The following is a 17,073-nucleotide window of genomic DNA, read 5'->3' on the forward strand; positions in this document are numbered from 1 at the left end:
GCCCCGGCCGATGAAGGCAAGCATGCCGTATGCCTTCTTGACTACCTTCTCCACCTGCATTGCCAATTTCAGTGACCTGTGTATCTGTACACCCAGATCCCTCTGCCGATCAACACTCGTAAGGGTTCTGCCATTTACTGTATATTTCCTATCTGTAATAGACCTTCCAAAATGCATTACCTCACATTTGTCCAGATTAAACTCCATCTGCCACACCTCCACCCAAGTCTCCAACCAATCTATATCCTGCTGTATCCTCTGATGGTCCTCATCGCTATCCGCAAATCCACCAATCTTTGTGTCATCCGCAGATCAAACCAGTTATATTTTCCTCCAAATCATTTATATATATTACAAACAGCAAAGGTCCCAGTACTGAACTTCCTTGAGGAACACCTCTTATCACAGATCACTCGATGGGCCAAATGGATTCAATGATTCTATAAAAAGCTGAGGTGTGCTCCACTTACTCTATGTGGGAAGCCAGAAACATTTCCAGTGTCTGGAGCAGCGTGTGTGCCGGAAGTATCTCCAGCTGCAGCTCCTGGAAGCCCCTGTTTTGGAACTGGAGCAGCGGCTGGAGACATTGTGGAGCATCAGCGAGGCAGCAAGTATTGTCGATAGCACATATGGAGAGGTGGTCACACCACAAACTCAGACTCCGCAGGCAGGAAGGGAATGGGTGACCACCAGACTGAGCAAGAGAACTAGGCAGGCAGTGCAGGAATCTCCTGTGCCACTCCCTTACAAAGCTGATATACTATTTTGGAGGGAATGGGCTCTCAGGGGAAGCAGCAACAGCTAAATCCATTCCACCAGGGTCGTCTCTGCTGCACTGAAGAGAGCAAAAAATGCAGGAATGCAATAGTTATCGGGGATTCAATTGTAAAGGGAATAGACAAGCGTTTCTGTGGCCGTAATCGAGACTCCAGGATAGTATGTTGCCTCCCTGGTGCTAGGGTCAAGGATGTCTCAGAGTGGCTACGGGACATTCTGGAGGTGGAGTGTTGACATATATTGGTCATGGTACATATCAGTACCAATGATATAGGTTAGAAAAAGGGATGAGGTCCTAAAAGCAGAATTTGGGAGTTCGGGATTAAGTTGAAAAGTACAATCTCAATGGTAGTGAGCTCAGGACCTGTGCCAGGTGCTAGTCGGAGTAGAAACAGGATATATACAATGAATATATGGCTGAAGCAATATAAAAGTAGGGAGGTCTTGCTGCGGCTGTATAGGGCATTGGTGAGGCCGCAGCTGGAGTACTGTGTGCAGTTTTGGGCGCCGTACTTACGCAAGGATATTTTGGCCTTGGAGGGAGTGCAGAGGAGGTTTACTAGGATGATGCCGGAGTTGAGGGGGTTGAGCTATGAGGAAAGGCTGAATAAATTAGGCTTGTACTCGTTAGAGTTTAGAAGAATGAGGGGAGATCTCATTGAGACGTATAAGATGATGAATGGGATGGATAGGATAGAGGTGGAGAGATTCTTCCCGCTCAGAAAGGATAGTAGGACTAGGGGGCATGGCCTCAAGATAAAGGGGGGACGGTTTAGAACGGAGTTGAGCAGGAACTTCTTCACTCAAAGGGTGGCGAATCTCTGGAATTCTCTGCCCATTGAAGTGGTGGAGGCTGCCTCGCTAAATATTTTTGAGACGCGGGTTGATGGGTTTTTGATAAGAGAGGGGATTAAGGGTTATGGGGAGAGGGCGGGAAAGTGGAACTGAGCCACGACAGATCAGCCATGATCTTATTGAATGGCGGGGCAGGCTCGAAGGGCTAGATGGCCTACTCCTGCTCCTATTTCTTATGTTTCTTATGTTTCTTATGTAAGGAAGAGGGTTTCAGATCTGGGAATACAGATACAGAATAGGTGGATGGGGTTGTAAAGAGTGCCTCTGGAACATTGGCCTTTATAAATCAAAGTACTGAGCATAAGAGTTGGAATGTTATGGTGAGGTTGTATAAGACATTGGTGAGGCCGAATTTAGAGTATTGTGTGCAGTTTTGGTCATCTAATTGGTCATCTTATTAATAAGATTGAAAGAGTGCAGAGAAGGTTTACAAGGATGTTGCCGGGACTCGAGAAACTGAGTTACAGAGAGAGATTGAATAGGTTAGGACTTTATTCTCTGGAGACTAGAAGAATGAGGGGAGATTTGATAGAGGTGTATAAAATTATAATGGGTATAGATAGAGTGAATGCAGGCAGGCTTTTTCCACTGAGTCTAGGGGAGAAAAAAACCAGAGGACATGGGTTAAGGGTGAAGGGGGGAAAGTTTAAAGGGAATATTAGGGGGGGCTTCTTCACACAGAGTGGTGGGAGTGTGGAATGAGCTGCCAGATGAAGTGGTAAATGTGGGCTCACTTTTAACATTTAAGAAAAACTTGGACAGGTACATGGATGAGAGGAGTGTGGAGGGATATGGTCCAGGTGCAGGTCAGTGGGACTAGGCAGAAGAATGGTTCGGCACAGACAAGAAGGGCCAAATGGCCTGTTTCTGTGTTGTAGTGTTCTATGGTTCTAACTCCTTCTGCACGATAGGAATTCTATGATTCTGAGATATAGACTCTATATGGGTGGAGGTAAGAAGTGACAAGGGGAAGCAGACAGAGGTGGGAGTAGTCTGTAGGCCCCTAACAATTGCTATCACGTAGGATAGAGAATAAATGAGGAGATAATGAGGGCCTGTTACAAGGCAGTGCTTTAATAATCATGACACGAATAGAGCATAGAACATAGAACATTACAGCGCAGAACAGGCCCTTCGGCCCACGATGTTGCGCCGACCAGCTTTTAAAAAAAAAACAACACTAACCCACTAATCTAAACCAATCCCATTTCGTCCATAAACCTATCCACAGATCTCTTAAACGCCCCCAAACTAGGCGCATTTACAACTGCGGCTGGCAGGGCATTCCAGTCCCTCACCACCCTCTGGGTAAAGAACCTACCCCTGACATCAGTCCTATAACTACCCCCCCTTAATTTAAAGCCGTGCCCCCTCGTGCTAGCTTTCTCCATCCTAGGAAAAAGGCTATCACTGTCCACCCTATCTAAACCTCTAATCATCTTATATGTTTCAATAAGGTCCCCTCTTAGCCGCCTTCTTTCCAGCGAAAACAACCCCAAATCTCTCAGTCTCTCCTCATAGGATCTCCCCTCCATACCAGGCAACATCCTGGTAAACCTCCTCTGCACCCTCTCCAAAGCCTCTACATCCTTCCTGTAATGTGGGATCTTCATGTCGACTGGGAAAATCAAACTGGCTGAGGCAGCCATGAGAAAGAACTCATAGACTGTATTCAGGCCAGTTTCCTCAAACAATATAATGTGGATCCAACCAGGGATCAGGCTTTGTTCGATCCAGCAATGTGTATTGAAGAATGAGGCAGATTTAGTAAGAAATCTAGAGTAAAAGATCTCCTCGGGAAACAGTGATCATAACATGGTAGAATTTAGCATTGAGTTTGAGAATGAGAAACTTGCATCAGAAACAACTGAGTTAAATTTAAATAACAAAGGAATGAGGTCAGAATCCGTTGGCGTGGACTGGGAAAGGGTTTAGCAGAAATGAGAGTTAATCAACAATGGCAGATGTTTATGAAAATACCCTGTGAGGAAGTAGGATTCTAGGAAGGGGATAAATCAACCATGGTCAACCAAGGAAGTCAAGGATAGAACACAGAACATAGAACACTACAGCACAAACAGGCCCTTCGGCCCACAAGTTGCGCCGATCATATCCCTACCTACCAGGCCTATCTATAACCCTCAATCCCAGTAAATCCCATGAACTCATCCAGAAGTCTCTTAAAAGACCCCAATGAGTTCGCCTCTACCACCACCGATGGCAGCCGATTCCACTCACTCACCACCCTCTGAGTGAAAAACTTACCCCTGACATCTCCTCTGTACCTACTCCCCAGCACCTTAAACCCCTGTCCTCTCGTAGCGACTGTTTCAGCCCTGGGAAATAGCGTCTGAGAATCCACCCTATCTATTCCTCTCAACATTTTATAAACCTCTATCAGATCACCTCTCAACCTTCGTCTCTCCAGGGAGAAAAGACCAAGATCCTTCAACCTATAGTATTAAACTGAAAGCTTAATGCAAGCTTGCTTGCATTCACTCTATCTATACCCATCAAAATCTTATACACCTCTATCAAATCTCCCCTCATTCTTCTACGTTCCAGGGAATAAAGTCCTCACCTATTCAATCTCTCTCTGTAACTCAGTACTCCAGCTGCGGCCTCACCAGTGCCCTGTACAGTTGCAGCAAGACCTCCCTACTTTTATATTCTATCCCCCTCGTTATAAAGGCCAGCATCCCATTCGCCTTCTTGATCACCTGCTGCACCTGCAGACTGGGTTTTTGTGACTCATGCACAAGGACCCCCAGGTCCCTCTGCACCGTAGCATGCTGCAGCTTTTCACCCTTTAAATAGTAACCCCTCCTACTATTATTCCTGCCAAAGTGGATAACCTCACACTTGCTAACATTGTACATCCTTCCTGTAACTAGGTGACCAAAATTGTACACAATACTTTAAATTCGGCCTCACCAATGCCTTATATCACCTTACCATAACACTCCAACTTTTATACTCGATACTCTGATTTATAAAGGCCAATGTTCCAGAGGTACTCTTTACGACCCTATCCACCCATGATGTCACTTTTAGGGAATTCTGTACCTGTATTCCCAGATCCCTCTGTTCAACTGCACTCTTCAGAGTCGTACCATTTACCCTGTACGTTCTACTTTGGTTTGTTCTAGGGGAGAAAAAAACCAGAGCACATGGATTAAGGGTGAAAGGAGAGAAGTTTAAAGGGAATATTAGGGGGGGCTTCTTCACGCAGAGAGTGGTGGGTGTGTGGAATGAGCTGTCGGATAAAGTGGTAAATGCGGGGTCACTTTTAACATTTAAGAAAAACTTGGACGGGTTCATGGATGAGAGGGGTGTGGAGGAATATGGTCCAAGTGCAGGTCAGTGGGACTAGGCAAAAAATGGTTCGGCACAGACGAGAAGGGCCAAAAGGCCTGTTTCTGAGCTGTAATTTTCTATGGTTTCTATGATTCTACAGTTCTAATACATATAATGTGACAAAGATTAGTGGTAAGACAGAGGATTGGGAAAATAATAAAGAAGGAGAAAATAAACTATGTGGATAAACTATAAACTGGCAAGTAATATAAAAACTGACAGTAAAAACTTCCTTAAATATATACAAAGGAAGAGTGAGACCTAAGTGGACATAGGTCCCTTCGAGAATGAGACTGAGGGAATAATAATGGGGAACAAGGAAATGGTAGAGGAGTTAAACAAATACTTTGCATTCATGTTGAAAGACACCAATAACATTCTCAAAATGCTAAATAATCAGGTCACAAAAGAGAAGACAAAATTACTGGGTTTAAATTTATATGCCAGAGGGATGAGGATCTATGTAAGAAGTCCAAGAAGGACAAAATGTGGGGAGAAGGTTCCAACCACATAAAAAAATTAAGAAAAAAGTTAAAAGGAAAGAGAACACAGGAGATATTATCAATGGAGCTGTTAGAATTCAAAAAGAAGGTACAAAAACTAGCATAAGGGCACTTCACCTGAATGCTCGTAGCATTGGAAACAAGGTAAATGAGTTGACGGCACAAATCATTGCGAATGAGTATGATTTGATGGCCATTACAGAGACATGGTTACAGGATGGTCAGGACTGGGAGATGAATATCCAGGGGTATCAGACTGTTCAGAGACTGACAGGAAGGTAAGGGAGGTGGTGTAGCTCTGATATTTAAGGATGATATCAGGGCGGTAGTGAGAGATGATATTGGTTCTATGGAAAAAAAGGTTGAATCTATTTGGGTGGAAATTAGAACATAGAACACTACAGCACAAATAGGCCCTTCGGCCCACAGGTTGTGCTGATCATATCCCTACCTACCAGGCCTATCTATAACCCTCAATCCCATTAAATCCCATGTACTCATCCAGAAGTCTCTTAAAAGACCCCAACGAATTTGCCTCCATCACCACCGATGGCAGCCGATTCCACTCACCCACCACCCTCTGAGTGAAAAGCTTACCCCTGACATCTCCTCTGTACCTACTCCCCTGCACCTTAAACCTGTGTCCTCTCGTAGTGACCATTTCAGCCCTGGGAAATAGCCTCTGAGAATCCACCCGATCTATACCTCTCAACATCTTATAAACCTCTATCCATGCTCAGTAGCAGCAGTGTGTAAGATGCAATGCAGCAATTCACCAAAGATCCTTAGGCAGCACCTTCCAAACCCACAACCACTTCCATCTAGAAGGACAAGGGCAGCAGATAAATGGGAACACCACCACCTGCAAGTTCCCCTCCAAGCCATGCACCATCCTGACTTGGAAATATATCCGCATCCCTTCACAATCGTTGGGTCAAAATCCTGGAATTCCCTCCCTAACGGCATTGTGGTCAACCCGCAGCACGTGGACAGCAGCGATTCGAGAAGGCAGCTCACCACCACCTTCTCAAGGGCAACTAGAGATGGGCAATAAATGCTGGCCCAGCCAGTGACACCCATGTCCCAAGAATGAATAAAAAAAGACTTGATGGGCTGAATGGCCTAAACTACTTCTCCTGTGGTTTTATGGCATCACTCTAGAGCAATAAGCAGTTAGGAAGGCCAGTGGTAAGTTGACCTTGATTGCAAGAGGGCTTTAGTACAGGAGCAAGGATGGCTTACTGCAGCAGTCCAGGGCCTTGGTGAGAACACACCGGGCACTAGATTTGCAGCATTGTTCACTATGTGTTTCACAGAGGCAGCTTGCCATTGGCTGGTGTGAGGATGAGGAGAAATCCCTCCACTCAAAGGGTGGAATTCTCTCCCACAGGAGGATAAATCACAGAATATGTTTAGGAAGGAAGGAGAGAGACACTAAGGGAGCTGAAGGGAATGAGGAGAATGATGGTGTTAACACAGAGGATCAGCCATGATTATATTGAATGTTTCTGTTTCTGGAGAAGGTGGAAAGGGCTGAGATGATGGAATGTTTACAGAGTCAGGTGGGGTAAAAGCTGAAGACAAAGAAAATCCAATCAAACGCTCTTTCCAAGTGAAATTTTGATTTCTTTGTTGTGGGTTAACCCTCACTGACCTTAGTCTTCCCTAAACGCCAGTGAGAATTACAATTGTCATAGAGTTTCAGCAGCATTATGCATCGCTCTTTCCCACCTTCTGGAATGTTAGGATTTTTCAGGAGCATCTTGTACCTAAAGACAAATGAAAACATCATTAACTTTCTTTAATAATGATGCTGGGTTCTCTCTTGTCCGAAAGCACTATTGAAGGAACCATTTCACTTTCACCAGGTGCCAATATCTCCCAGACAGCAACGGACTGGGATTGATAGGAACATTTGGGTTGGAGTAGAAGTAGGCCATTCGGCCCCTCCAGCCTGCCCCGCCATTCAATAAGATCACTGCTAATCTGTCTGTGTTTATAATTCCACACTCCCATCTACCCCCAATAATCTTTGATTTCTTTTCCAAGCAAGAATCTATCCACCTTCGCCTTAAAATACTCAGTGACCCTGTCTCCACCACTCTCTGAGACGAGAGTTCCAACTCTCAGAAGCCGCTGAGAGATGAAATTTCTCCTCATCTCTGCACCAAAAGGGTGACCCTGAATTTTTAAACAGTGCCGCCTGGTTCTGGACTCATCCACAGGAGGAAACATCCTTTCCGCATCCACATTGTTAATACCATTTAGAATCTTTTAAACTTCAATCAAGTCACCCCTCGCTCTTCCAAACTCCAGTGGAAATAAGCCCAGTCCTCATTCCAGGCTTTTGGAAGCAGAAACAAGAAGGCAGATTACTACCTGAATGGCTGTAAATTGGGAGAGGGGAGTGTGCAGAGGGACCTGGGTGTCCTTGTGCACCAGTCACTGAAGATAAGCATGCAGGTGCAGCAGGCGGTAAAGAAGGTAAATGGTATGTTGGCCTTCATTGCGAGAGGTTTTGAGTACAGGACCAGGGATGTGTTGTTACAATTATACAGGGCCTTGGTGAGGCCACACCTAGAGTATTGTGTCCAGTTTTGGTCTCCTTTTCTGAGGAAGGATGTTCTTGCTCTCAAGGGAGTGCAGTGAAGGTTTACCAGGCTGAAGTTGTTGCAGTATCTGGAGCTGTAGCAGTATTTGGAGTTGTTGCAGTATCCGGAGTTGTTGCAGTATCTGGAGCTGTAGCAGTATTTGGAGTTGTTGCAGTATCTGGAGCTGTAGCAGTATTTGGAGTTGTAGCAGTATCCGGAGTTGTTGCAGTATCTGGAGCTGTAGCAGTATTTGGAGTTGTTGCAGTATTTGGAGTTGTTGCAGTATCCGGAGCTATAGCAGTATCCGGAGTTGTTGCAGTATTTGGAGTTGTTGCAGTACCTGGAGTTGTTGCAGTATTTGGAGTTGTTGCAGTATTTGGAGTTGTTGCAGTATCCGGAGTTGTTGCAGTATTTGGAGTTGTTGCAGTATCCGGAGCTGTAGCAGTATCCGGAGTTGTTGCAGTATTTGGAGTTGTTGCAGTATCTGGAGTTGTTGCAGTACCTGGAGTTGTTGCAGTATTTGGAGTTGTTGCAGTATCTGGAGTTGTTGCAGTACCTGGAGTTGTTGCAGTATTTGGAGTTGTTGCAGTATCTGGAGTTGTTGCAGTATCTGGAGTTGTTGCAGTATCTGGAGTTGTTGCAGTACCTGGAGTTGTTGCAGTATCCGGAGCTGTAGCAGTATCCGGAGTTGTTGCAGTATTTGGAGTTGTTGCAGTATTTGGAGTTGTTGCAGTACCTGGAGTTGTTGCAGTATTTGGAGTTGTTGCAGTATTTGGAGTTGTTGCAGTATTTGGAGTTGTTGCAGTACCTGGAGTTGTTGCAGTATTTGGAGTTGTTGCAGTATTTGGAGTTGTTGCAGTATCTGGAGTTGTTGCAGTATCCGGAGTTGTTGCAGTATCTGGAGTTGTTGCAGTATCCGGAGTTGTTGCAGTATCCGGAGTTGTTGCAGTATCCGGAGTTGTTGCAGTATCCGGAGTTGTTGCAGTATCTGGAGTTGTTGCAGTATCCGGAGTTGTTGCAGTATCTGGAGTTGTGTCTAATGCCAATGAAGATGAGATAACTTCATTTTCAGTCAGAGTAGATTGAGGTGAGTTTGGAGTGGGAATTCCTTGATTTGGAGGTGGCACACTGGAAAATTCAGGCTGTTCCATAAGTATCCTTAATGGAGGTTAGCTTGGCAACAGTTAGACAATATGTCTCCACCAGGTGAGATCATTGACCATTTGGACTGTATGCAAAATGGGTTAGTGTCTGAACAATTTTAGGAGCAGGAGTTTGCTTATCTCCAGTTGCATAATTCTGAATTAGAACCTCTCGTCCCAAACAGGAACCTTTAGTCTTTAATTTTTGTGCTCATCTCTCCACTTGGTCACGTTGTTGATCTTGTTGAACTTGCCGTGTTTTTGTTGGAATTAGAAGATCAGAACATGATTGCAGCTGCCGTCCCGTTAATAGGAATATGGAGATGTTTTAGCATGTGGTATGTTTCTGGATGTTATCAGTATGTGTCTAGATGCTTTCAAATAGAGTAATGACTTTAAAGCATGTCTCATGGTTTAAACAAATCTCTCTGTGAATCCATTGGTAGATGGGTGGTAGGGCACTGAAATGACATGATGAAATCCACTGTCTATCAAAACAATTCTCAAACTGCTGAGACAAACTGAGGTCCATTATCTGTCACAAGTTGTTCTGTAACTCGTAATGGCTGAACATTTCTCTCTGAATTGTGCTCTCAGCAGAAATAGAGGCCATTTGGAATGAGCATTCCCAACCACCAGGAACATTGCATCGACCTTCACATCGACGCAATGTGCTGCCAAGGGTTTTCTGGCCAATCCCATGGATGGAGAGGTTCCAGCTGAAGCATGTTCCTCACACTGACATGAGGAACAAGGTCGAGTCTTGGCTTCAATGCCTTGGTCCAGGACAGGCCATCAAAACTAGCTCCTGGCAATCTCTTCCATGCGACCTATACACAGTGTCCTGAATGCAGTGGCTTCCTCAGTGGTGGTGGGACAATAACTGCACTCCCCAAAGCAAACATTCTGAAGTGACAGAGAACTCCATCCTCCCAAAAACCGAAGAATGAATGTCAGGTGAGACTTAGAAGTTCATGGAAGCGTTTCCAGGTATCACAAGGTCCATAACTTTGGACAATGTTGGGTCAATGTGAGGGGCCTTTTTGATTTGGACTGGAGTGCTGGGCATGATCTCCATGTGTACCAAGTGGCAGATGTCTTTATGATCAGTGTGCCTTTAGCCGACTGATAGCAACAGCTTCGAAAGACTATCCGCATTGTCGTACAGGTAGATTTTCAATATTTCATGTCATGAGTGAGCGCTCCTGCTTACAGCTAAAGAGGGAAACCTGTGTGTGGAGCCAGTGGTTACCAGCTGTGGAATGGATCTGCCAGAATAACTCAACAGCCCCATAAGCGGGTGAAGCTGGTGGACATTCTGTGAAACTGGAGCATCCTCAATAACCCTGACCTTGGTGGGTACTTTCTGAAGCCCAGCAGAACCAATCATGTCCTGAGTATTCACAGAAAAACTGGCATTTATCTTCGAGGACAGAGGGACGCTCTTCAGACTAATGGGAGATGGGATGTGCCAGGAACTCACTGGTGGATTTGTACACAAGGTGACCCTGGAAATTCCAGGGGTTTCTCCAATCAGGAGACTGAATCCCTGATGGAATTTCAGACTCTATAATATGGAATGGAAGTACAGCGGGTCTTGGGGTTCTTAACTCCCACTTTATATTAATATTTATAAAATTCCCTTTGAAAGTTCCTGCTGAATCTGCTTCCACCACCCTGTCAGGCAGCAGCAGTTAACCCACAACTCACTCACACTCCACTGCTCCTTCCTAATGATCCTGTTCCTTTATTTACCGATCCTCCTGTCACTCTGTCAAGATATTTCCAACTGCTTTCTCCTGAAACTACCTCCATTCCCCACATCCCTCCCCATAGCCCATCAAATTCGTTTAATTTCCTCCCACTGCCTGCTCTTTTCGAGGGAATTTACAGATATTAAATCCAAAACATTTAAATGTTTTTAAGAGGTGTTCACAAGAGATCGAAGTATCCAATTCTCACCTGAGATAAAATTCCTGGAATAGCCGCCGCACTGGGAATCCTGCCCGTCGGATTTTCACCATCTCCAACATTCCAGAGTAACGCAGCTGGTTTCGAACCACTCCCTCGTCAAACTGCTCCGGCATCTGGGAATGACAAAAAGAGCTTTCATTCTCACTGTTTTCCCAATTTACACCTCCTCCCTCTTCCAAAACTGAAGGCTGAGAGTGAGTTGGATCCCAGGGTAATCGGAACAACAATTTACTCAAAACAGTTAAATTCTTCAATGTCCCTGATCACAAAACACTCGACAAACACCCGTGAATTCCAAATATCCTCTGAGGGGGAGTGAGCCGGTCCTTTCCCGGGGAGAGGGAGCTGATAGTAATGACAGAAACCTCTGAATCATGATGTTACTGCACCACTGTTACCGCAACCCCTGTTACCGCAACCCCCGTAACCGCACCCCCCGTTACCGCACCCCCTGTTACCGCACCCCCTGTTACCGCAACCCCCGTAACCGCACCCCCCGTTACCGCACCCCCTGTTACCGCACCCCCTGTTACCGCAACCCCTGTTACCGCAACCCCCGTAACCGCACCCCCTGTTACCGCAACCCCTGTTACCGCAACCCCCGTAACCGCACCCCCCGTTACCGCACCCCCTGTTACCGCACCCCCTGTTACCGCAACCCCTGTTACTGCAACCCCCGTAACCGCACCCCCTGTTACTGCACCCCCCGTTACCACACCTCCCGTTACCGCACCCCCGTTACCGCACCTCCCGTTAGCACACCCCCCGTTACCACACCTCCCGTTACCGCACCCCCGTTACCGCACCTCCCGTTACCACGCCTCCTGTTACCGCACCCCCCGTTACCGCACCCTCCCGTTACCGCATCCCCCGTTACTACACTCCCGTTACTGCACCCCCTGTTGAGGCACCCTCCGTTACTGCATCCCTGTTACCCCCCCCGCCCCCCCCCCCCCCCCCCCGTTACCGCACCCCCCCCTTACTGCATCCCCTGTTACCGCACCTCCGTTACTGCAACTCCCGTTACCGCAGCCCCCGTTACTGCACCCCCTGTTACCGCATCCCCTGTTACTGCACCCCGCAATACTGCACGCCCCCCCTTTACTGCATCCCCCGTTACTGCATCTCCCTGTTACCGCACCCCCCTTTACAGCAACTCCCCATCACAGCAACCCCCATTACCACACCCCCTTGTTATGGTTATTTTGGCCATGCTAAATTCCTCTTATTGTCCCAAGATGTGTAGATCAGGGGGATTAGCAGGATAAATGTGTGGAGTTATGGTGATAAGGCATGGGTGGGATTCTCTGATGAAGAGTGGGTATAGACTTGACGGGCCAAATGGCCTCCTGCTGTACTATAGAGATTCTATGATTCATACTGGACTCAGAAAGTTAACTCTGCTTCCAGAGATACTCAGTTGTTGTCCGTTCTGGTCAGTATGACGATGGCCCCTCCTTTGTCTATTGGTTGGTTAGAACATAGAACATAGAACATTACAGCGCAGAACAGGCCCTTCGGCCCACGATGTTGCGCCGACCAGTTAAAAAACAATGACCCTCTAACCTAAACCAATCCCTTTTCATCCATAAATCTATCCACGGATCTCTTAAACGCGCCTACAACTGCAGCAGGCAGGGCATTCCAATCCCTCACCACCCTCTGGGTAAAGAACCTACCCCCGACATCCGTCCTATATCTACCCCCCCTTAATTTAAAGCCATGCCCCCTCGTGCTAGATTTCTCCATCCGAGGAAAAAGGCTATCACTATCCACCCTATCTAAACCTCTAATCATCTTATATGTTTCAATAAGATCCCCTCTTAGCCGCCTTCTTTCCAGCGAAAACAACCCCAAATCCCTCAGCTTCTCCTCATAGGACCTCCCCTCCATACCAGGCAACATCCTGGTAAACCTCCTCTGCACCCTCTCCAAAGCCTCCACATCCTTCCTGTAATGTGGGGACCAGAACTGCACACAATACTCCAAGTGCGGCCACACCAGAGTTGTGTACAGTTGCAACATGACGCTGCGACTCCTAAATTCAATCCCCCTACCAGTAAACGCCAAGACACCGTATGCCTTCTTAACTACCTTATCTACTTGATTCCCAACTTTCAGGGATCTATGTACACATACACCTAGATCCCTCTGCTCATCCACACTATTCAAAGTCCTCCCGTTAGCCCTATACTCGACACATCTGTTATTCCTACCAAAGTGAATTACCTCACACTTCTCCGCATTAAACTCCATCCGCCACCTCTCGGCCCAGCTCTGCAACCTGTCCAAGCCTTCCTGCAAACTATGACACCCTTCCTCACAATCTACCACACCTCCGACTTTGGTGTCATCAGCAAATTTACTAATCCACCCAACTATACCCTCATCCAGATCATTAATAAAAATTACAAACAGCAGTGGCCCCAAAACAGATCCCTGAGGCACACCGCTCGTAACCGAACTCCATGACGAATATTTACCATCAACCACCACCCTCTGTCTCCTATCCGCTAGCCAATTCCTGATCCAATTCCCTAGATCTCCCCCAATCCCATACATCTGCATTTTCTGCAGAAGCCTTCCATGGTGAACCTTATCAAACGCCTTACTAAAGTCCATATATACCACATCAACTACCTTACCCCCATCCACCTCTTTAGTCACTTTCTCAAAAAACTCAATAAGGTTAGTAAGGCACGACCTACCCGCTACAAAACCATGCTGACTATCTCTAATCAATTCATTACTCTCCAAATAACTATAAATCCTATCCCTAATAATTTTTTCTAAAACCTTGCCCACAACAGAAGTGAGACTCACCGGTCTATAATTCCCGGGGAAGTCTCTGTTCCCCTTCTTAAACAATGGGACAACATTCGCTAACCTCCAATCTTCTGGTACTATACCAGAGGCCAACGATGACCTGAAGATCAGAGCCAGAGGCTCTGCAATCACTTCTCTTGCCTCCAGAGAATCCTGGGGTAAATCCCATCCGGACCAGGGGACTTATCTATTTTCAGACCCTCCAGAATATCCAGCACATCCTCCTTATCAACTGTAATACTGTCAATTCTACTCCCCTGCAACCCAGTGTCCTCCTCAGCTATATCCATTTCCCCCTGCGTGAACACCGAAGAGAAATATTGGTTCAATGCCTCTCCAATCTCCTCCGGTTCCACACATAACTTCCCTCTGCTGTCTATAACTGGCCCTAATCTTGCCCTAATCAACCTTCTGTTCCTGACATACCTATAGAACGCCTTAGGATTCTCCTTAATCCTATCAGCCAAAGTCTTCTCATGTCCTCTTTTAGCCCTTCTTAGCTCACTTTAACCTGGACTTTAACCTGGTGTTGTGAGACTTCTTACTCCACAGATGCTGCCAGACTGGATGAATCTTTTCCAGAGCTTTCTCTTTTCATTGCTGTTTTTTTCTCTCTCATTTCCATTAATGCAAAAACAGAAAATGGGGGAAAACCTGGCAGCTCTATTAGTATCTGTTCAGAAAGATTCAGGAGGCCTGATAGGTGCTCCTGGTTCCTGTTGTAGAGACAGGATTCCCGGCTCCGTCATTCCCACTCCAAAATGGCCGCTCATGGATTGGATTTTCATTGGTCGGAGTTGGGGGGGTGGGGTGGGGGGGGGGGGGGAGGAATCAGCTCGATTGGAGACTGGGCCCCTCCCCCTGGAGCGAGTGCAGAGGCTGCTGGGTACAGAGACCCCTCCTCTGTGATAGGACCGAGTAGGAAAAGAATAAAACACAGAGTCCTCACCCCCCCCCCCACCCCCCACTCCCCTCACCCCGTCACCCCGCACTCCCTCCACCCCCCGCTCCACCCACCCACCCCCCGCTCCCCCCACCCCATCACCCCACACTCCCTCCACCCCCGCTCCCCCTCACCCCCCCCCCCAACCCATCAGGCACCCCCCACCCCGTCACCCCGCACTCCCTCCACCCCCGCTCCCCTCACCCCCCCCCACCACCCACCCACCGCTCCCCCCACCCCGTCACCCCGCACTCCCTCCACCCCCCGCTCCCCCCACCCACCCCCCGCTCCCCTAACCCCCCCACCCACCCACCCCCGGCTCCCCTCACCCCCCCCCAACCCATCAGGCTCCCCCCACCCCGTCACCCCGCACTCCCTCCACCCCCCGCTCCCCCCACCCACCCACCCACCAGGCTCCCCCCACCCCGTCACCCCACACTCCCTTCACCCCCCCACTCCCCTCACTCCCCACTCCCCTCACTCCCCACTCCCTCACTCTCCACTCCCCTCACTCCCCATTCCCCTCACTGCCCATTCCCCTCACTCCCCATTCCCCTCACTCTCCACTCCCCTCACTCCCCATTCCCCTCACTGCCCATTCCCCTCACTCCCCATTCCCCTCACTCTCCACTCCCCTCACTCCCCACTCCCCACTCCCCATTCCCCTCACTCACCGCTCCCCTCATTCTCCACTCCCCTCACTCCCCACTCCCCTCACCCCCACTCCCCTCACTCCCCACTCCCCTCACTCCCCACTCCCCTCACTCCCCACTCCCCTCACTCTCCACTCCCCTCACTCCCCACTCCCCTCACTCTCCACTCCCCTCACTCCCCATTCCCCTCACTCTCCACTCCCCTCACTCTCCACTCCCCTCACTCTCCACTCCCCTCACTCTCCACTCCCCTCACTCTCCACTCCCCTCACTCTCCACTCCCCTCACTCTCCACTCCCCTCACTCCCCACTCCCCACTCCCCTCACTCCCCACTCCCCTCACTCTCCACTCCCCTCACTCCCCATTCCCCTCACTCTCCACTCCCCTCACTCTCCACTCCCCTCACTCTGCACTCCCCTCACTCCCCATTCCCCTCACTCTCCACTCCCCTCACTCTCCACTCCCCTCACTCCCCACTCTCCCCACTCCCCACTCCCCTCACTCCCCACTCCCTCACTCCCCACTCCCCTCACTCCCCACTCCCTCACTCCCCATTCCCCTCACTCTCCACTCCCCTCACTCCCCACTCCCCTCACTCCCCACTCCCCATTCCCCTCACTCACCACTCCCCTCATTCTCCACTCCCCTCACTCCCCACTCCCCTCACTCCCCACTCCCCTTACTCTCCACTTCCCTCACTCTCCACTCCCCTCACTCCCCACTCCCCTGACTCTCCACTCCCCTGACTCTCCACTCCCCTCACTCCCCATTCCCCTCACTCCCCATTCCCCTCACTCCCCCCTCCCCTCACTCTCCACTCCCCTCACTCCCCATTCCCCTCACTCCCCATTCCCCTCACTCTCTACTCCCCTCACTCCCCATTCCCCTCAGTCTCCACTCCCCTCACTCCCCATTCCCCTCACTCTCCACTCCCCTCACTCCCCACTCCCCTCACTCTCCACTCCCCTCACTCCCCATTCCCCTCACTCTCCACTCCCCTCACTCCCCATTCCCCTCAGTCTCCACTCCCCTCACTCTCCACTCCCCTCAGTCTCCACTCCCCTCACTCCCCATTCCCCTCACTCTCCACTCCCCTCACTCCCCATTCCCCTCACTCTCCACTCCCCTCACTCTCCACTCCCCTGACTTCCCACTCCCCTCACTCTCCACTCCCCTCACTCTCCACTCCCCCTCCATTCCACTCACTCCCCTCACCCTCCATTCCCCTCACTCTCCACTCCCCTCACTCTCCATTCCCCTCACTCTCCACTCCCCTCACTCCCCACTCCCCTCACTCTCCACTCCCCTCACTCCCCACTCCCCTCACTCTCCACTCCCCTCACTCCCCACTCCCCTCACTCCCCATTCCCCTCACTCTCCACTCCCCTCACTCCCCACTCCCCTCACTCTCCACTCCCCTCACTCCCCATTCCCCTCACTCTCCACTCCCT

General features: G+C 48.9%; 1 protein-coding gene across 1 annotated transcript in view; it reads right to left on the bottom strand.

The window, feature by feature from the left end:
• myo10l3 (myosin X, like 3) overlaps window positions 1-17,073 on the bottom strand; it is a 217,982-nt gene that overhangs the window by 85,715 nt on the left and 115,194 nt on the right. The window contains exons 17-18 of the mRNA XM_080199296.1: window positions 11,188-11,312; window positions 7,147-7,261 (exon numbers count right to left, since the gene is read on the bottom strand). Coding sequence (XP_080055422.1) covers window positions 7,147-7,261; window positions 11,188-11,312 — 240 coding nt within the window. The remainder of the gene's footprint in view (window positions 1-7,146; window positions 7,262-11,187; window positions 11,313-17,073) is intronic.

The sequence above is a fragment of the Carcharhinus amblyrhynchos genome, chromosome 11 (genome assembly GCF_965287045.1).
Source record: "Carcharhinus amblyrhynchos chromosome 11, sCarAmb.v2.hapA, whole genome shotgun sequence".
Lineage (NCBI taxonomy): Eukaryota > Metazoa > Chordata > Chondrichthyes > Carcharhiniformes > Carcharhinidae > Carcharhinus > Carcharhinus amblyrhynchos.